This window comes from Chelon labrosus (genome assembly GCF_963514085.1).
Source record: "Chelon labrosus genome assembly, chromosome: 22".
NCBI lineage: Eukaryota > Metazoa > Chordata > Actinopteri > Mugiliformes > Mugilidae > Chelon > Chelon labrosus.
Window position 1 is genome coordinate 10,174,826 of NC_140355.1, and position 18,874 is coordinate 10,193,699.

The 18,874-nt window shown below is 42.6% G+C and overlaps 1 protein-coding gene across 1 annotated transcript in view; it reads left to right on the forward strand.

The window, feature by feature from the left end:
* Positions 1-18,874, forward strand: part of bcr (BCR activator of RhoGEF and GTPase) — an 89,645-nt gene that overhangs the window by 62,576 nt on the left and 8,195 nt on the right. Inside the window, exons 5-16 of the mRNA XM_084572483.1 lie at positions 2,383-2,490; positions 4,419-4,476; positions 4,597-4,649; positions 5,309-5,449; positions 10,924-11,045; positions 11,951-12,116; positions 12,312-12,431; positions 12,720-12,795; positions 14,573-14,677; positions 15,098-15,172; positions 15,375-15,472; positions 16,254-16,385. Of these exons, the coding sequence (XP_084428609.1) occupies positions 2,383-2,490; positions 4,419-4,476; positions 4,597-4,649; positions 5,309-5,449; positions 10,924-11,045; positions 11,951-12,116; positions 12,312-12,431; positions 12,720-12,795; positions 14,573-14,677; positions 15,098-15,172; positions 15,375-15,472; positions 16,254-16,385 (1,254 nt within the window). The remainder of the gene's footprint in view (positions 1-2,382; positions 2,491-4,418; positions 4,477-4,596; positions 4,650-5,308; positions 5,450-10,923; positions 11,046-11,950; positions 12,117-12,311; positions 12,432-12,719; positions 12,796-14,572; positions 14,678-15,097; positions 15,173-15,374; positions 15,473-16,253; positions 16,386-18,874) is intronic.

Here is an 18,874-nt window from a genome sequence, read left to right on the forward strand (position 1 = left end):
TGGCTCCCTCCACAGTCGAAACTGTCACGCTCTGAATGGCCTCCGCTGTGGTGCAGATTGTGTGGCCCAGGGCAGGACACAGGATTGCAGGATTATAGAAACTGCTTTGCTCCTTACCTTTTGCCTGCCTGCTTCTGTCTGGTGTGCAAAATACGGGTTTAACATCATTTCGAAATGGTTTCGCAGCCTGAAATTCATCTTAAGCAGTGAATATAAATATACAAATCAGTACTGTTACTCGTCAACAATCAGTTTCAGTCCTGTGTTTGCTATGTTTTCTTGCGGCATGCAGCCTCAAAGCTGAAGAGTTTTTGCTCAGTCCACCACTCATGAAGACATGACTGCCGGCGATACTTAAAAAAAAAAAAAAAAAAATGTTTAGAAAACTTGTGACTATACATTCCTGCCAGAATCGATTGTCGCTCACCCCATGACAGCGAAGATCACAAGGTCATGTCAGAAAAGTCGGGTACTTGTCTAAAAATAGGCTAGAAGAGAATGAATGAGCTCAGTCAGAGACAAGAATAGCTACTGGCACACAGATGTGTAATAGTCTAGTTTATTCTGGGTTTGGGTTAAAACACTGGATTGGATTCACACATGGCAGCGAATTAAAATTTGTCCATTAGATAAAAGAAATACAATATAATACATTAACCTTCGTAGATCCTCTTCAAATAAAGAGCAACATTTAGTGAAGTGACAAGAGCTCATGAGAATGAATATGTTGGTGGTTGGGCTTAGATGAGAAGCAGCATCTACGAGTGGAGTCCCAGATGAAGGCGGTAGATAAAGACAAGACCACCCAGTCAAGACATCGATGGTGTTGGGGCAGATAAACTGATGGACACTTCAGCTGGGGAGGGCTGACAGGAGAAGTAAATAACATTGACCATGCACAACCCACCTAGACCAGACCAGGCACCCCCACCCCATAGCAATGACTTGATGGGAGCAGCCATCCCCAGCAGGATGCATCCTGACACAGGCACACACAGAAAAACGGTTTAGGAACAACTAAAGAAACATGAAGAACAGCACAAGGTGTTGACCTGGTCTCCAAATTCACTGGAGCCCAAACTGATCAAGTGTCTGTGGGATGATCCACAGAGGCCCCTCCCCTCAAAGGCCCCCACTAACAACATCCTGTTGCCAGATACAATAAGACACCCTCAGAAGGCCCATGTTTATTCTCTGATGAATCCCAAGGGAAACCTACATAATATTATACAGTATTAATAGTTTTTCTCTGCCATCAGAGATTGGGTTCACTCACTTTGTTTTATCTTCTGATGATGTTGTTAAAAGGATGAGAACAAACTGAATTCTTGTTTACGACCTGTTTAAATCATCCATCTGCTTAATTTCACACCTAGTGATCATAACTGGTACAAATGATGGCTGGGACTATGAAAATAGTACCCAGGTTGTAATATTCCTGGACTCAACATCCGTCCAGATTATTGAAGCTCCTCATGAGTTCAAATGGTGCCAAAAGGTCTGAAATCTTTCAATGCTCTAGGTGCTTTAAAGGAAATAAGAATGAGATATGCTCATGCGAGTGGTTTTACAGGTGTGCAAGGCTTCCACTGTTACACACAGAGCCTGCCTCCACTGTACTTCCTCCTCCGTTGGCTTTTGTTCAGGAGAATTGATTGTCCTTTTGTTCGCCGGCGCCGAGATGGATCGCGGCGCTGGCAGGCAGCGTTTGGTGTTTTATTCAGCCATCCAGCTTCCTAAATGTGCTTTCATAGCCTCCGTTACACCAATCATTAATTACTCACCCCGGCACGGGGCAGGTCTCGCGTGGTTGCCGTGGCAACGCGCTGGGATGAGGACCACCACAGATATCGCTTTCTCCTCTTTTCCCTTTCGCTGGATGTTTCCTTCGATTGTCTGCGAGTCGTATAGAGTCTCCCACACACAGCTGACTGGACTAAATCTCTGGTTCAGATATGAAATTTCAAGGATTATGCATCTCACTGTTGCAGCTTAGCATTTTCAAGGTTGAAGTGTACTTGATGTTGTAACTGTCTAAGAAGTAGTGCAGAGGACTTTGGAGTATGTCTGGATTGTGACTAAATCGTCACGTTGCTCTTCTGTACATACTGATATTTGTCATGGTTCATTTGGGGCTATTAATACCCAAATTGGAGGAAAGGTGTAGGAATTACAACCAGAGGCTCAAAGGTAATTGGAGTCGAAAGCTATTTCATGTACAGGTATGGGATATTCCTTTATCTAACATACACGGGCCTAACTGTGGTCACTCAGCAAGAGTTCGACAAGTTTACCATCACTGTAGATAAAATAGATCCCTCTTTCCACCGACACACGAGCTTTACTTTGATCCTCTCCGTCTTTGTTCCTTCTCCCCTACAGGCCAGCCAGCTCGGAGTGTACCGGGCATTTGTGGACAATTACGAGCTAGCGGTGGAGACGGCGGAGAAGTGCTGCCAGGCCAACACACAGTTTGCCGAAATCTCTGAGGTAAGAAAGAGAAGGAAAAGAACAGTCAGACCTCTATCTCCTACAGGCATCCTACAGGACATGTCTGTCTCTAAATTTCAAGTGGCAGTTTCTGCTGAAAGTCATATGATAATGCGATACTGAAAGTCACCGTTCAGAACAGCAGATCTCTAGTGCAGTTGTGCTGATTACTGATATTTCTTTATAATGTTGTTTACAGTGTGCAGAATATGTATATATTACACTAACATTACCCTGGCTGCCTCTAGACAGTAACTGAGAGAAAGGAGGGCTTCACCATCTTCCAGCAGAGTGTTAAATTACATCTTAGCAGAAAGGACAGTTTCTGAGAGACGTTGTAGAGTCACAAAGAGTCGATTCTTGCTGCTGCTTAACGGTTTTGTCCCTGATGTAGTGTACTTGCAAAACACACTCCTATTATCCACCCACTCAGTTTTTGTACCGTATTTTGCATGCATTTCATTTTGATTGTTCCGCTGGACGTTTCTATACAAATGCGATGTGTGTGTGTGTGTGAGACCATACGTCATTTTTTAGATTTTCTGCTGTTTTGCTTCTGCTGCATGTCTTTTGTCAGACCAGTGGGAAGAATACATCCCACTTACACACTGTTTTGTGTTTGTTTTACTGTATTTTCAGCGTTGGAAATGTATACAACGTAATGGTTAATTTGCCTCAGTTATCCCACAGTGAATTTTAACATTAAAATGTGTTTTCTAAAAAATCTGAATGGGAGAATTGGAATTTTACAACAAATAACATTATTTTTTTGTTATACTTTGTATTACACATTGTATAGACACCAAACGTTATAGTGTTATTCCCATCTATTTTCTGTATGTATTTACAGAGGAGTTTGTGTCATTCATAGCCTGGATAATATATTTTATTACTAAAAACTTAAAAATACCCAAAAAATCTTTGACTGTCATATGTCAACAACAAAATTAGTATTAGGAACCTGGCTGAACACCCAATGTTCACATTTCTGTTTCTGAAATATGTGCAAATAAGAACATATTAACATCATGCTACCTCTTTTCCATCTCTTAGCATAATATGTCAGAAGACTTTATTACTGATAAACAGTTAATTTACGTCAATAACCATTAGTTAAAGCTCCCTTCAAGGCCTCAGCTTGGCCGCATCTTCAACCCTGACCAGACAACTATGACAGCATTTATTATTATAACTGCTTCGTGAGCTCATTTTCTTTTATCTTGGACAAAACAGACATGTATACTCATGCCTCAAATCTAGTTTTAATGGCTTGCATTGCAAAGATAACCACCAGTGTTATTATTCCTGCTGTGTAACATTCGAAGGCACTGTAAAAGCTCCAGCAGCATTACATTTTGTGATTTTTCTTTTTTGAACAGTAGCCATGCTGATGTGTTCACGTGCAGGCTTTTAAAAGAAAACCTCCTGGGGGCTGCTATTGAGCTTCTGCATGTGTTCTCTAAAAGAGCAGATGTACACCTCCTTATTTATTGGTTTTCAGTAGGTGGAATAAAAATTAGATTTAGTGTTAAATTATGTAGATGTTGAGCAGCCAAATCTAGTAGCTCTTTTCTTTTTTTGCTGTTCCTTGAAGCAGTTTCTGATACATCATCAGTCTTTGTCTGTGTCTTTTACGAGGTCTACCAGTTAGGCTGGTGTCTACGCGCAGGATGGGGAATTCATCACTAAGGGTTGTTAATGGACTAAGTAATGATGCATGACTCTCAGCCTTCTGAGCAAGATGGTGGAGGGGAAAAGCTGCTGAGGATGGCATAATTAATTTGGAAGTGGATGACCTAAAAGCTAAAGCAAAGATAATAACCTCACCGCGTTTTCATATCGCTTAACCTCACTGAACTAGTTTCTTAAGGACTTTTTTGTTTTTTTGTAGTTTTTTAATTTCCTGTTTGCGTTTGGTATCCAAACAGAATCTGAAGGTGAGGAGCCCTAAGGACTGCAAGGAGACGGCCAAGAACTCTCTAGAGGGTCAGTATTCAGTCAAATCACTATATAAATTTTATAAATTTAAAATATTTACATACTCCATGCAATAGTTATTCAGTTCTATTAAAAATCAGCCTGATTCTGTCTTTTTCTCGTTTGCAGCTTTGCTTTATAAACCGGTGGACAGGGTGACGCGCAGCACATTGGTACTCCACGTAAGTAGAGTCCAGGACTGCTCCTTAGTTATTACACTTATGTATGGCATTAAACCCAGAGGATATGACATAAGTGATAGAAATGCAGCCTGCAGTTTGTTTCCCGAGGTTCAGTAAGCCCCTTTAGACGCGAAGGAACAGCAGCTCTCCTCCGAGCTCCTTTCTGATTTTTAAACTCCTGGTTTTGGCCACTTGTTGTTATTCTAGAGTTGTTGCAGAAGAGCAGAGAAGGTTAAGCTTTGTCCTTCGTAAACCTTATTTTTGATTATTTTGCCTTCTGTAGGATCTTCCTTTAGTACTGCCCTGTTGTTTTTATGGTTTACTGGCAATTACTTTTAGTTTATTGTCGGGAGTCTGACTGTTATAAACTTCTTTACATGTATTTTACTCTTTTAAGAGTCAGGGTTTAGTTTATTGCATCTTAGAAAATGTAATAAACTTGAGCCAAACTATGTTTAAAGTTATTGGGTTGTGTTATACGTTCCCTCGGCTGTACTGTGTTTTGCAGATGTGAAGTATAGACGGCTGAGCTGTTTATAAACCTAAAGAGGAAACGAGGAGCTTATGCGAATGTCCAAAAGTGATGTGCACGGTCCTCCAGCTTTGTGCATACCTGTAAATCTGTGCAACTCAATATTTCTTCACCTTCTGCTTTCTAGGACTTGCTCAAACACACGCCCACAGGCCACCCGGACCACCCGCTCCTGCAGGACGCCTTGAGGATCTCCCAGAACTTCCTGTCCAGCATCAATGAGGAGACGACGCCTCGCCGCCAGTCTATGACTGTCAAGAAGGGAGAGGTGAGAGCACTCAGATTTACAAAACATGACTTTTCCCTGTAATGCCTGATGTAATATGAAGCTTTCAAGAAGTAACAATGGTTGACTTTTAACATGCTTCTTAGAGAACCATTCTTAAGTTAAATTAAAACCCAAAGCTGCTATAAAGACCTCTTTCCTCCTCTTACCTACGCTGACTTATTTCAGATTTGAATAAACAGTAAATTATTGTCCATGATGACGTCATGACCCCACCCTCTGACTGACCTTGAAGTCGCTGCCAAACAGCGCCTGAACAGGGGCCGCCAATCTGCAGCCTAAAGCAGAGCCCATGTCCTTATATGGTCATAGCAGGGTTGCCGGTGTTTGCGCTGCGTCTCCCCATCTCCCCGTCACCACCACCGCCACCCCCTGCTGCTGTCTCTCCCCTCCCTGGAGATGACTTGACGCACATGAATGGATGCCTCTTGATTGATAGCTTGCGTGACACTGGCGCACATCGCAACGCCACGTAATGAGCCACCGGTCCGCTCTGACTGGCAGATTTCAAGTTAATTATTCATAAACGGAGGGTGGGAGGGAGCCGGGGAAAATGCTCCTCCCTCCCGCTCACAGGGGGGTCATTACCGCAACCTTTCCACACACACACACACACACACACACACACACACACACTTTCCCTCTCTCTGTTCCACACACTCTCTCCCCTCTTGTTTGCCTTTGAACGTACAGTATATACCCACACACATCCCCTGCTATCCCCGCAGGCCTCAGTTTCCATCTCCGTCCGTCCAGGCCTCCACACCAGTCATCAAATATTTATCAAGGATATATGAAAGCAGCACATGGAAATCAATGAGGCTCATTATATTGTACCTCACAATAGATGCAGAGTATAAACCTTTTTTTTGTGTGTGTGAGCCCCGACCAACGCTCACACCAGTAGAATTGAGGAGGATGGGGCTTAAAAGAAGAGACTGTTTCAGATAAGATTACTACATTTATCACTTCTCGTGGAGTTTTTACAGAACCATCACGTGCCTGAGTGATTGTTTGGCTGCACACAGGGCTCACAGCAACTGTTTAAACTATTTATAAGCATTGTCACGGTGTTGATTTGTATAATAATGACTGAATATGGCGAACAATTGCAAACACACATTGAGGAGAGTTACAGTTTAAGCTTTCCTCAGTATTCACTGTAGTTTTTTTCCATTATTAATGCAATAGCACATGAGGTAAGAAGGGAAGGAGGTCATGTTATGATCCATTTAAAGGATGCAGGCAGTGCTGAGGGGTCATTGTTGCCCTCCATGCGTGCACACTAGAAAAACAACCTCTTCATTGGTCAGTGGAGGCATGCAGGAGAAGAGCAGCGCAGGTGACCCCCAGAGGCCCCTGGCCCCCTTTTACACGAGGGGAGGAGACAAACAGAAACCGCTTAATTAAAATGCAAATGATAGCGCTCGAGTCCTTGCTCTGCTTTGTTTGCCTTCGGGAAAGATGTGCTCCTGATGTGAGTGTTGCTACTAGAAATGTACACACTCCTTCCTATCATTACACAAGCATATACAAGACGCATCACTTTAGGTACACAAGACGGAACGAGACACACGAGCCTCGTGAGCTGCCCCCTCAAAACGCAGATTCTAAATATAAATGCGGCTCCTTTGTAAACTCTCGCCGAGGCTCCTCCAGGAGATGGTCAATATTTAATCTGCGCTCTGTGCCATCAGCGCGCTCGGCCTCGTGTCGCTCTCCTTCCACTCTGGCGATGCTGATGCGTCAGTCAGCTATCATGAGAAACAGAGAAAGCCACATTTCTCCTACCGGCTGTTCGATTTTATGAAAATGTCATCTGATGCGCTGAGACAGCTGGATGTGTTTTCCTCGGGAGCAGAGCAAAGCGGCTGCAAATTTGGACGTTCATCAGATTTCTGATTTTAGGGATCAGGGGTCTTAACTGCAATTTATCTGCATCCAAAGATAGAAAGAAACTTCAGCAAAACAAGGAAATTGATATGACTTCAACATAAAAAAAGATGAGCTCACAAAAATATTATTATTTAGCGTGTTACTTTTTTGGATCTAGCTTCTATCCTTCCATTTATGCAGTTTTTACCACAAGATCAGTGGCCTGATTGAGACCTGATGGTCAGTGGAGTTGCAACTTTTGGCTAAATCTAAACGTTCCTGTGTAAAAAGAATCGTGCCCACCCTCGATTTGCATGAGTTAGCAGTTGTCGTTCAATAATTAGGGTGCTTACTGGGCAGTAATCCAGCCTAATCTGCTGCTGTACTTTCTGTCCTTGCAGCCTTTTCACTGATCTAGTAGAAGAGACTAGCTGCCAGTTAATCATGACTGAACAAAAAAAAGACAGCATTCCATAGACATTCACTAATTTGTTGCAGGAAACCACAGAAAAGCAACGAATCCGATTAGGAGGTGACTCAAGTTTTATTATTTTCTCATTTTTACTTGGAACAATGACTCAAACAGTTCAACATTGTACTTGGCAGAGATACATAGAACAGATGCAGTGTAGTATTTGAATGTGTGTAGGATAGAATGACGGTCTAGAAATTATAATACTCGATGCTGCTAAGTGACATAAGGCAAGGCACTTACCCTTAACCCCTTTCTGTCCCTCGCACTCGCATCAGAAGACACCCGAGGTTCCACCTACTGTGGCTGCCTCTGTTTGGTAGAGCCATTATAGCCGGGCTATCCGCCCCCGTCTACACTCACTTTTTCCATTATTATGATTTCTGGAGGGACGTGTGTAGCAGACTCGAAGTGCATAATTCGCCATAATCTGTGTTTTGGTGTACATGCTGTTGTGATTTTCATAGTTGTCAGACAGTTTAATGGTTTGAGGATTTGCTGTTAACGGGGTGAGAAGTTTGTGGTTAGTAAGTAGAATAAAGAAAAGAGAGCACTCAGAAGAAGGGCATCTCGCGGCTGGACAAGCTGACACAGAAGGCGGGCTCTGTGGTAGGGGCAGAGCTGGAGTCCCTGACATCAGTGGCAGATTGCAAGGCCCTTGAACAAAATCTGGTCCATCATGAAAAATGTCCACCACTCTCTACACGACACCATAGTGAGGCAAAGAAGCTTGTTCAGTGACAGGCTGCTGTCTCTGTCCTGCTCCACGGACAGGTTGAGGATCAGGATCTATCTATCTATCTTTCTAAACCTATTTAAATAGTTTAATCTCTCTCTATATATATGCTATATGTATTTGGTAACACATTAAATAACTTTTTAAACAGCATAGCTATCGGCATGTCTCTACACAACTATAAAAACTCAGATTGATGGTCCATGGGGCCTTTTAATATGCGTGTATAGATTCAGATTATAGTTCAAACTTCACCATTCCCCATTCCTCATTCAGTTTAGTGTTGAATGACGCCTCATCGACTACTGTACGGAACACGTCCTAAATATAGCCTGCCATGGCACCGTGTAGACTGGCAGAAGTACAGCAAGATGGAGCTTTGTTTTGCATTCTAGTTTGGAAATATCCTAAGGGGGTTATATCACATGTGGAGTGACTTCACAGATGTGCCATTCACGTGACACAAAAACTGAAATTGCAGTGCAGGAGTCACTACGCATCTCGGTCTGTGTTGCCGCACGGACCTGATTAGGATGTTATATCTGGACCGAGGTGAAGAGGACAGGACGAGTGGTTTTCAGGCGTCTCGTGCTCGCGTTGTGCGTGGACTGACAGATGTAGGTGACAGTCGCCGCCAGAGACAACCGCCAGGCCGACGGAAAGCAGTGCGTCCGGATGTTAGCTATCACAGGCCGTCATCGTCACGGTCTTCAGTGTGTAGATAGAAAATGAATAATTACACCGAACGGTGGGAATTAGATTTCTAGTCGATCTTTATTTCAAGGGTTAGAACAAGATTGTAATCTGGAGCTGCTTTGGTGTCTGTCTACAGAAATAAACTCCGACATGACATTTGTTCCTCACTGGCTTCTCTCCTCTCAAACTCTCTTTTTCCCTCCCTTTCATTCTCAGTGACACTCTCTTAGACCCCTTTCTCTCTGTCACCCTCCCACGTTGTCTGCCTCCCTTCTCCCCTCTCCATTATTCACATGCATGAACGCGGAGTGACGCAGCATGAGCCCCCTCCTTGCGAGCAGACGTCCGGTCAGGTTTTGTAAGCAACACGAACTTCTCTTTCATGAGCAACAGCTCCACTTCAGCATCCACTTCTGGCGGTGACAGCAACTGTGTGTTCATGGCGGAAGGGGGGGAGGGGTTAAGGGGAGGCCGAAAAGATGTAGTAATGTGTGATGCTGCCTGGAGTTGCTGCAGAGCGAGCTGTGGCTTAAAATTGGAGGTGGGGTGCTGGTGTGACCGCTGGAAGTGAGTCACATGAAAAAAAGAATACTTGGCTTACAGTGTAAGCTAATAAATATAGTTTTATTTGTTTAGTAAAAGCTTTCTTTTCGCTGTTGTCAGCTTGCAGTCTTCATTTTATTTTATTTTTTCATTTATTATTTAGCAATATTCATTTATTATTTTATTTGTCTCAATGCAAAAATGTTTTTATGACATGGGCTCACACTAAATGCAAATGATTTGTGAGAAAGCTTCAAACTGTTCAAACAGTTAAACTCATCAGACAGTAAAATGACACGTTTTGATTTTAAAACCGCTAACACAAAATATAATGTGTTTAATCAATGATGTGAATGAAACAAAACGCAAAAATGAACTTGTATATCGACTATACACTGTGTTCTCTGACTCCACGAGTGAGCCTCTGCTATCTAGCTGTGTTTATACCACAAGTAAGACCAAGATTATGAGCTCTAAAGTGAGCCATTTACTTACTGAGCTGCGGTTTGACATTCGTCTGCTCCCTGTTAGGTCTTATGTCTTAAATCCATTCTTGTAAACCAGTCTCTGTCTTTAGAAAAGGTCTTCGCTGCCCCCTTTTGGTGGGTGGCGGTATTACACATCTCATTATATAGTCTGACATCAGTGATAAGTCCAGGGCTCCAGATATCACTCTTCCTTTTTCTCTGCTGCCTCCATCACTCTTCTATTGGCTGCCTATTAATGACCCAGATATAAACAAGTGGTTCAATAAATGTAGTTTAATGTAAATAAAATGTTCAGTGGTTATTTTGTTAATATATTACATTGTGACAAGTAGACATTTTATCACCAATCTTCCTCGCTCCCTTCTCCCCTCTGATCCGTCCTTTCCTTGCCTGATCTTTTAGATGCAGCTTTGACTCGAAGGCAAACTGACTCTACACAAAATACAACACATTTGTCACGGCGGGGCTCGTCACTGATATTACATGTTGTGTGCTATTAAAATTTCTTTAATTCTTTGTGTGTGTCACTGATGCCGTTTCGGTGCATATTCAGCCAAACGCAATCACCGACTCCAGCAGCAGCAGACACGTCGACGTCGAAAGCTTTGTCATACTGACGCGCGTGTGTTGTCTTCTGCCGCCACAGAACCGCCAGCTGCTGAAGGACAGTTTCATGGTGGAGTTGGTAGAGGGAGCCAGGAAGCTGCGGCACGTCTTCCTCTTCACCGACTTGCTGCTCTGCGCCAAGCTGAAGAAACAGATCGGAGGGTGAGGAATGAATCTTTATGCACACAGAAAACAACAGTCAAACAAGATTTCCGAAAAATCGCCAGGAGCCAGGAGGCACTGTAGGGAGAACTGAAGATCTTGGGGTATTGCAAATGTAACGGTTTAAAATAAAGGTCTTGAAATGAACAGGGAGTCTTTGAAAAACTAGAATCACAATATTCCACAAAAACACTGTCATCGTACACCGATCAGCCACAACATTAAAACCACTGACAGGAGAAGTCAATACATTGGCATCTTGTGACAATACAATGTTCTGCTGGGAAACTTTTGGACCTGGCGTTCATGTGGATGTTACTTAGACATGGAGCACCCACCTAGACCAGACCAGGCACCCCCACCCTATAGCAATGACACTCCTTGATGGCAGCATCCCCTGCAGGATGCAGCCTGACACAGACACACACACACAAAAACTGGTCAGGGACAACTAAATCCAAAACTGATCAAGTATCTGTGGGATGCACTGGAACAAGCCTGATTCACCCTCTTCTTGACTGTTATAATGTTCAGTTTACCTTGAAACAGTGTAAGAAAGGTTGTAACTCGATTTTATGATTTTTTTTGGGATGTAGCTTGTGGCGTTGTTAAACATGATTGAATTTAATGCAATGTCCAAGCCCACTGATTAAAATGAGGTTGTCAAAATAATATAAATACGTGTCATTACAACACAACTCACATTTCTCACTCAAACATCTGAATACCATAACCTTTATAAGGATTAGATGTAGTGCAGGACAGTGATGGACAGACAGCTAATCATTTTTTAAACCTTCCTTTTCTTTCTCTCCTTCTGCACCCTTTATCCTTTATCATCATTTCTGCTTTCCTTTCATTGTCCAACCCCCCCTTTGCATTTTCCCATCCTGCTCCGGCTGCAGTAAAAACCAACAGTACGACAGTAAGTGGTACATCCCCCTCTCCGAGCTGACCTTCCAGGGCCCCGAGGAGACCGAGCCGCTCACCATCCCCCAAGTCCCAGACGAAGAGCTAGACGCCATGAAGGTCAAGATCTCGCACCTCCGCAGTGAGATTCAGAGAGAGAAGGTAGCGTGGATGAGCACTAATCCTGATGAACTCACACAGATATTCAGAGGCAGATGTTTCTTCTAGTTCAGTGACTAATTTCATTAATATCTGTTCAGGACTGAGAACGGTGCATATGTTAGTTTGACCTCTGGAAGAGTTTCAACACTGTTTTTCAGCAGTGATTTGCGTCAACGTTTTCTTCTGTGATTTCAGAGAGCCAACAAAGGTTCAAAAGTCATCGACCGTCTCAGGAAGAAGCTGTCCGAGCAGGAGTCTCTGCTCCTGTTAACGTCTCCAAGCATGCCCATCAGAGTCTACAACAAGAATGGCAAGGTGATGACACCGTCCGTCTTGAGCTGCGTCGTTTTTCTTTTTTATCGACTTTTCTTACACATCACCCTCCTCTCTGTGCTCTGCTCCTTTTCGCCATATTTCATCTGTTCTTCTCATTTTCTGCTGTTTGTTTTGCTTTGGTTTTTTTTTTTTTTTGGTCCTTCGCCTCATACCCAGCTCAGTAACACACGCCAACAGATTTTCAGGTTTGACTGTGTTGCAGTACATTTGCACCTGTGTCCTCATGTCAGTGCCCTCCTCAGACATCTTTTGTGTGTTTGCATTTAGAGCTACAGTTTCCTTATCGCGTCCGACTATGAACGCGCAGAGTGGAGGGAGATCATCAAGGAGCAGCAGAAGAAATGTAAGTGTCCCACACAGGTCCTATCTGACCCAACTCAAGATCTGAAACGTCTTCGTCTCATTTCCCAAATCAAGCACTTCTACTCCATTAGCCCTGTGAAGGGAAACCAGTATTTTTAACACCTGCTGTGCACACACACGCGGCGCACTCTATTAAAAGCAGACCCGATGGGGGTGGTGGTGGAAATATCTGTTGGAAATTAAGGAAATCAGAACACTCTGGTTGTTCGATGTGTTTAATTTAGCATCTGCAGATGGGCTCACATCACAGAAAAGGCACAAGGCATTGAGAGTGGCTAATGAGCCAAGAACGCGCAGTGTAGATCTGTTTTATACTTCTCATCTACTGGAGGTCACATTGTTCACTCCTTTCAGCCATCTGTCTGGCTCCCAGACACAGGCCCCTGAAAGAACACAGGAATAGTACAGATCACATGACATACACCAATCAGGCATAACATTAAAACCACTGACAGGAGAAGTGAATAATAGGCAGCAGGATGAAGCATAACACAGACACACACACAAAAATGGTGTAGGAACAACTCAAAAAACATGAAAAACAGCACAAGGTGTTGACCTGGCCTCCAAATTCACTAGATCCCAAACTGATCAAGTATCTGTGGGATGATCCACAGAGGGAGGCCCCCTCCCCTCAACCCATAGGCCCCCACTAACAACATACTGTTACCAGACACCACAGGACGCCCTCAGGAGGCCCATGTCCATTCTCTGATGAGTCACAACAGTTTTGGAGGCACAAAGGAGACCTACACAATATGAGGGTCATAATGTTATGCCTGATCGATATATATCCCTCAATAGACTAATAGTTTAAAGCAGGATCTAAGTGACGTGTATTGATTGATAAATTTCTATTACATTTGCTACTGTGCATCTTCATAATCAAACATAATAAGAAAGAACATAAATTATAAATGATCAGATAATTACATTGAGTGTATATTTGGTTTAATATAAGGTATATGCTACTGTACAAAGGAGAATATGAAAACATAGCAAAGAGCAACATTGCCTAATGTAATGTAATGGCTAGATTCTCATTAATCCAGGTCATAGTAACTCAAATCCCTTGAGAACAAGGCAACTGGACATCCCTTTCTTGAACATGTCTCACCTCACACCTAAGAAGCTTCCTCATTTTAACTCAGTGATGAGGAATTCCAGGTTTTTTATTATTAAATGCCGTTTTTTGTGGTTGCTCAACGGAGGCTCACATGAATCAAGGTGTAAATGGCGGTGGCCTACGTTGCGTGGTTGTTGAGAGGAAGCCTCTCGGATGAGTGTTGAAAAGTCATCAAGAACCGAGAACTAGGTCCAGCTGCCTTCAAGTAAAGCACTTTGGAGTGTAATCGTTGGTTTTGCGCTTGTGTTTCTCTCAGGAAACGGCATCGAAAGACAAACAAAGGAAGAGTAGAAGAGTGTTCTGTGGTAGAGCTGGGGGCGACAGTGGCAACATTTAAATGCAGTCGAGGAAAGATCATAACAAGGGGGCAGTTAAGACGTGCTTTATTTTGGTGCTGAAATAAAACTGCAATTGTCTGAAGAAGGACTATCTCAGACTTTGGTTCATGTTTTCTCTCCTCGCCCAAGTTTTGTGGCCAGCTGCCAGAAATAACTGTGCCTGTCCATCCCTAACATTCAGTAACTTCCACTTAACGTCTGCTAAATCCTGACAGTGAAATGATTTAAATGTGGTCCGTGGTGTTTTTGATTCGCAGTATCGTTAAAAATCCCAATGTGTTGTCTTCCCCAAGGTTTTAAAACCTCTTCCCTGACGTCCATGGAGCTGCAAATGTTGACTAGTTCGTGTCTTAAACTGCAAACTGTCCACCACATTCCACTTAGTATCAATAAAGAAGGTAAGTTACCGCTTTCTGGATTTGAAGTTGTTTTCTTTGCCATTAAGTTGTACCAGATCGTCTTGTGTGTTTTTGGAAGATGGAGTAGAACCACTGTGAGGAGTTTGGGGCTCCATAGTCGTATTTTCATGCTTTCTTGACTTCAGAGTTTTTCCTGTGCATTTGTCCCCTTGTAAACTATGGAATTTACCACAAAACTGTCCTGGATTAGAATAATAATCATTAATAATTATGGGTAAATTGGGGATAAGAGTAGACGATGGTTTAAGGCCCATGTTTTATACAGTGCAGTTCTGTTTTATCTCTTCCTTCCATGTCTGATTCTGCTCCAAAACAAACAGATCTGCATGCTTTTCTAATCCCTCCTGGCTGCCTCTTCTTTTTTTTTTTTCTGTCTCTGCTCGCTGACTGTTTTTCCAGAGGAAGAATCCCCCGGCCTCTACGGGTTCCTGAATGTAATCGTCCACTCCGCCTCCGGCCTCAAACAGAGCTTGAGTGAGTCGAAACAGAAATAATCACGCAAAATTAGTTACAAATAATTAATGTGATCCCTTAGCTTGAAGCTTCAGGTTTAAATTTGTTTTTCTGAAGATAATATCAAACAGTCTCTTCTTTTGCTGATTTAATATACCCTTGCAGAGAACGCTTGTGTGTCCATGTAGAGTAAATGTAATTTCCTGTCAATCCTCTCTGTCAGATCTCTACTGCACATTGGAGGTGGACTCCTTTGGCTTCTTCTCGAATAAAGCCAAGACGAGAGTGTATCGATACACCACTGAACCCAAATGGAACGAGGTAAAAGATACAAGCATGCAAAATGACGGACGGATCATATAGTTGAACACTTTTTTTTTAACAGTTAACTGAATCACATATAACCCACTAATGTGTGCGTTGACTACAAAGCAGCATCGTTTCATCTGAATTATTATTTCTTCAGTGGTTCTTGGCGTTAACAAAACAATACCAGACATGCACGTTTGCATTTCTTTCTTAGCGCCGTCTACGCCGCCTGTCATGTATCTGACATCTGGTCTTTTAATCAGGTTAACGGTCCATGTTTGGGTTGTGAAAAAGACGCCAAACAAAACGCAAATAGAGCATCTGCAGCCCCCTGCAAACGTGTAGTGCAATGTGCATGTTACAGTATGTATGCATGCAACAGACGTGTATGCAAGTGTAGTGGCACAGCTGGGCGAAGGTCATAAAAAGCCAATAATCAGAGAATTGGGTTCGTCTGAGTATTTTCCATCTTGGACCCGGAGACTCTTTGAGGTTTCTGCTCAGCACAGTGGAAATAATATTAACTAATGAGGAGCTGCTGGTGATGACTCACATCTGTCCAAAAGCTAAGTGAACCAGCACGGTGTGGGCCTCGGAACAATGTGCAAACCATATGCAGAGTGCTACCTTACATAATAACAACTGTGTGTCATATGGATGAAAGAGCCACAGTATTCAGGTGCTTCTGAAGTTTCAAATCTCCGTGTTATCTTTGTCGTCGTTGTCTCACATCTTTCTGTGCAAGACAATCTCCCTGCCACTGTTTATTATTTATTTTTTTTCATCCCTGAAGGAGTTTGAGATTGAGCTGGAGGGCTCTCAGACCCTGAGGCTGCTCTGCTACGAGAAGTGCTACAACAAGACCAAGCAGAACAAAGAGGATGGAGAGGGCACAGACCGCATCATGGGGAAAGGACAGATCATGGTATGACATGACGTCAACCCCCCCCCTTTTTCCTGCAGACCCACCGTGACTCATTACTGATAGGCAGTTATGTCACCATCACCGCCACAAAGCATGAAATCCAAATTATTGCTCAGCGGACAGCTCAGATTGTGCACGACGCAGCGACCGTCTGATTAGATCAATTAACTGAGTATGTGATAGATGGTTGGTTTAATGGAGAGAAACGGATGAAACTGCTCAGTACAGTGCCGGTGAGTGCAATTTAAATATCAGCCTTAGTGGGAGAATGCGCAGCATTTCAGTAGAAGCTGTAATTTTCATGCCGTTGATCTGTCATTATGCAGCGCGGTTGAGCCGTTTAAACCATTCATCACAGTCCTGCACAGGTGGAAACAACGTCAATACTATACAGTGTTCTGTCCAAGAAAGAAATGGCCAAAATCCAGATTAATGACATCCTGAGAAATCTGGCCGTAAGAGTGACTGTTTGTAGGCTGATGGCAGATTGTGATAGACGGTGATTAGGTTGCCAGCACAACACCAACCTGCACAATAACGCCATGATCTTTTTTTATCATTTACCACCACAAACCTTCTCTTTACTCCACCGCCGACATAATTGCAAGTGTCTTAGTACCTGAACGATCGGTAACGGCTTCATTTCTCAGTTGAAAAATGGAAAACCAGTTCAAGTACGCATTTGCTACCTACACCAGTACAAGTCTCCTTGTTGTCTGTCAAACTGTAACTTCACACAGTCACATGCTCCACCTAGTGGCTCCTCTGGTAGTCCTCACACATGAAGCCTTCTCGACGGATGATGTCATTGAAAACCACCAGAGTGGTGAGAAAGTTGCTCGGCAGCATTTTCACGAATCCGAGTCGAGAAACGGCACAGAGGGCGATGAATCCCTCATTTTACTCCGCAGTTTGAAGGCTTCATCGGTCAGCTGCACGTTTATGACAGAAATAGGTTTGTGTGCATCATATCGATCAGTCGTCCTTTATATCTCTGAGTGTAACAATTAAATGTAAAGTAGGTTTGAGTTCAACCAGCTCAGCTATTGGGGGCTATCTCTCTCTGACCCCATCACGTCCTGTCATTCCTCACTATTGTAAAAGGCCAAAAAAAAACCTGCCTTTAAACAAAACAATCAACTAGTCTCGGCAAAGCAGTGTGGAAAAAAACAGAATAGATTGCACCAGCTTTTACAGTCAAACACCAGTGTAAATTAAAGTTGTACCGTTTTCCTGAACGTGTAAAGTGTGCTGCATATTCTCATTATCCATTTTCTTTAACATACACACCCCTCTTATATTTAGCTTTGTGCTTTCAGATAGTGTGCATTATAAATCGGATCCACAATTTGAATTCATGTACAGTACACTATGTTGGCCCATCTCCAAGAGAAACCCATACTGTACTGCGCTGTGCTAACTGTTCTCTTGTCTTTATTTTCTAAACTGAGTTTAAATAAATTTCAACATGTAATGTCATTTAGTTGAAGAAATCTGGTTTATTAGAAAATGATATGTTATTAGCAGAGGCCGTGCTAAGCCCTCAGGCATTCACTCAGAATCTGGGAGGAAACGCTCGAACTGTCAAAACATTTTCAAGAGAAAGCAAGAAAAGCTGTTTTTTTCAGTGGAATGCATTCCTTTATAGATAAGGGCCTTAAACCAAAGAGATTCAGTTATGAGAAACATGATCTAGCTCGATCTGATCTTTTTTTTTTTTTTTTAAGCAACCAGATGGGACTTAGGCTAGATAAACATATAACATATAGTATACTGGGAGTGTTTCATTGTGTCACTTGCCCCAGATGGTATGGCTCTTCAGATCTGAGTATATTTGGGTTTGGATTTAGTCTCTCTAAATTAACCATATTTGCTTGTCATGATGCTAAAAATACAGTGAAAGGATGCTGCAGACCGAGTCTGAAAACAGCACTCTGCATCAGCAGAGAGAGGATTTGTAGGGTTGATGCAATTATAACTTCATGGTCTGTCATAACTGAGCAGTACATAAGTATTACATAAGTATGTAAAGATAACTTAATCTTAAAGTTAATAAGCACTGAAAATTCATGAAGCTGCAGTGGCTCATAAGAAGCCTTCAGTGTTCCTTCAGTCATTTCACATACAGATTTTTCTGATCTAAATAGATATCATTCTGCAACAAATGCTTTTACAATGGCCTTTAAGCTTCCTAGATTTCAGCAGCAAGTACTGTAAGTACCAGAACCTGAACCGGTACGAGATTGTGAAAGATTGTTCTCGGCAAGTTCTCTAAGCAAAAGTTCCAGTTACAACATCATTTAAATACTCTATAACAAGTTAAAGTCCTGCATACTTAATTAAAGTTCGCAAGTAGTATTAGCTCAGTGTGCAAAATACTGATGTCATTGTTACAGACATATTATTAGAGATGTGACTAATAATGCATAAGCAGAAATTAACTGATGTGGAGATCATTTTAACTGTTTTTTAATACAGTTAGTTGTTAA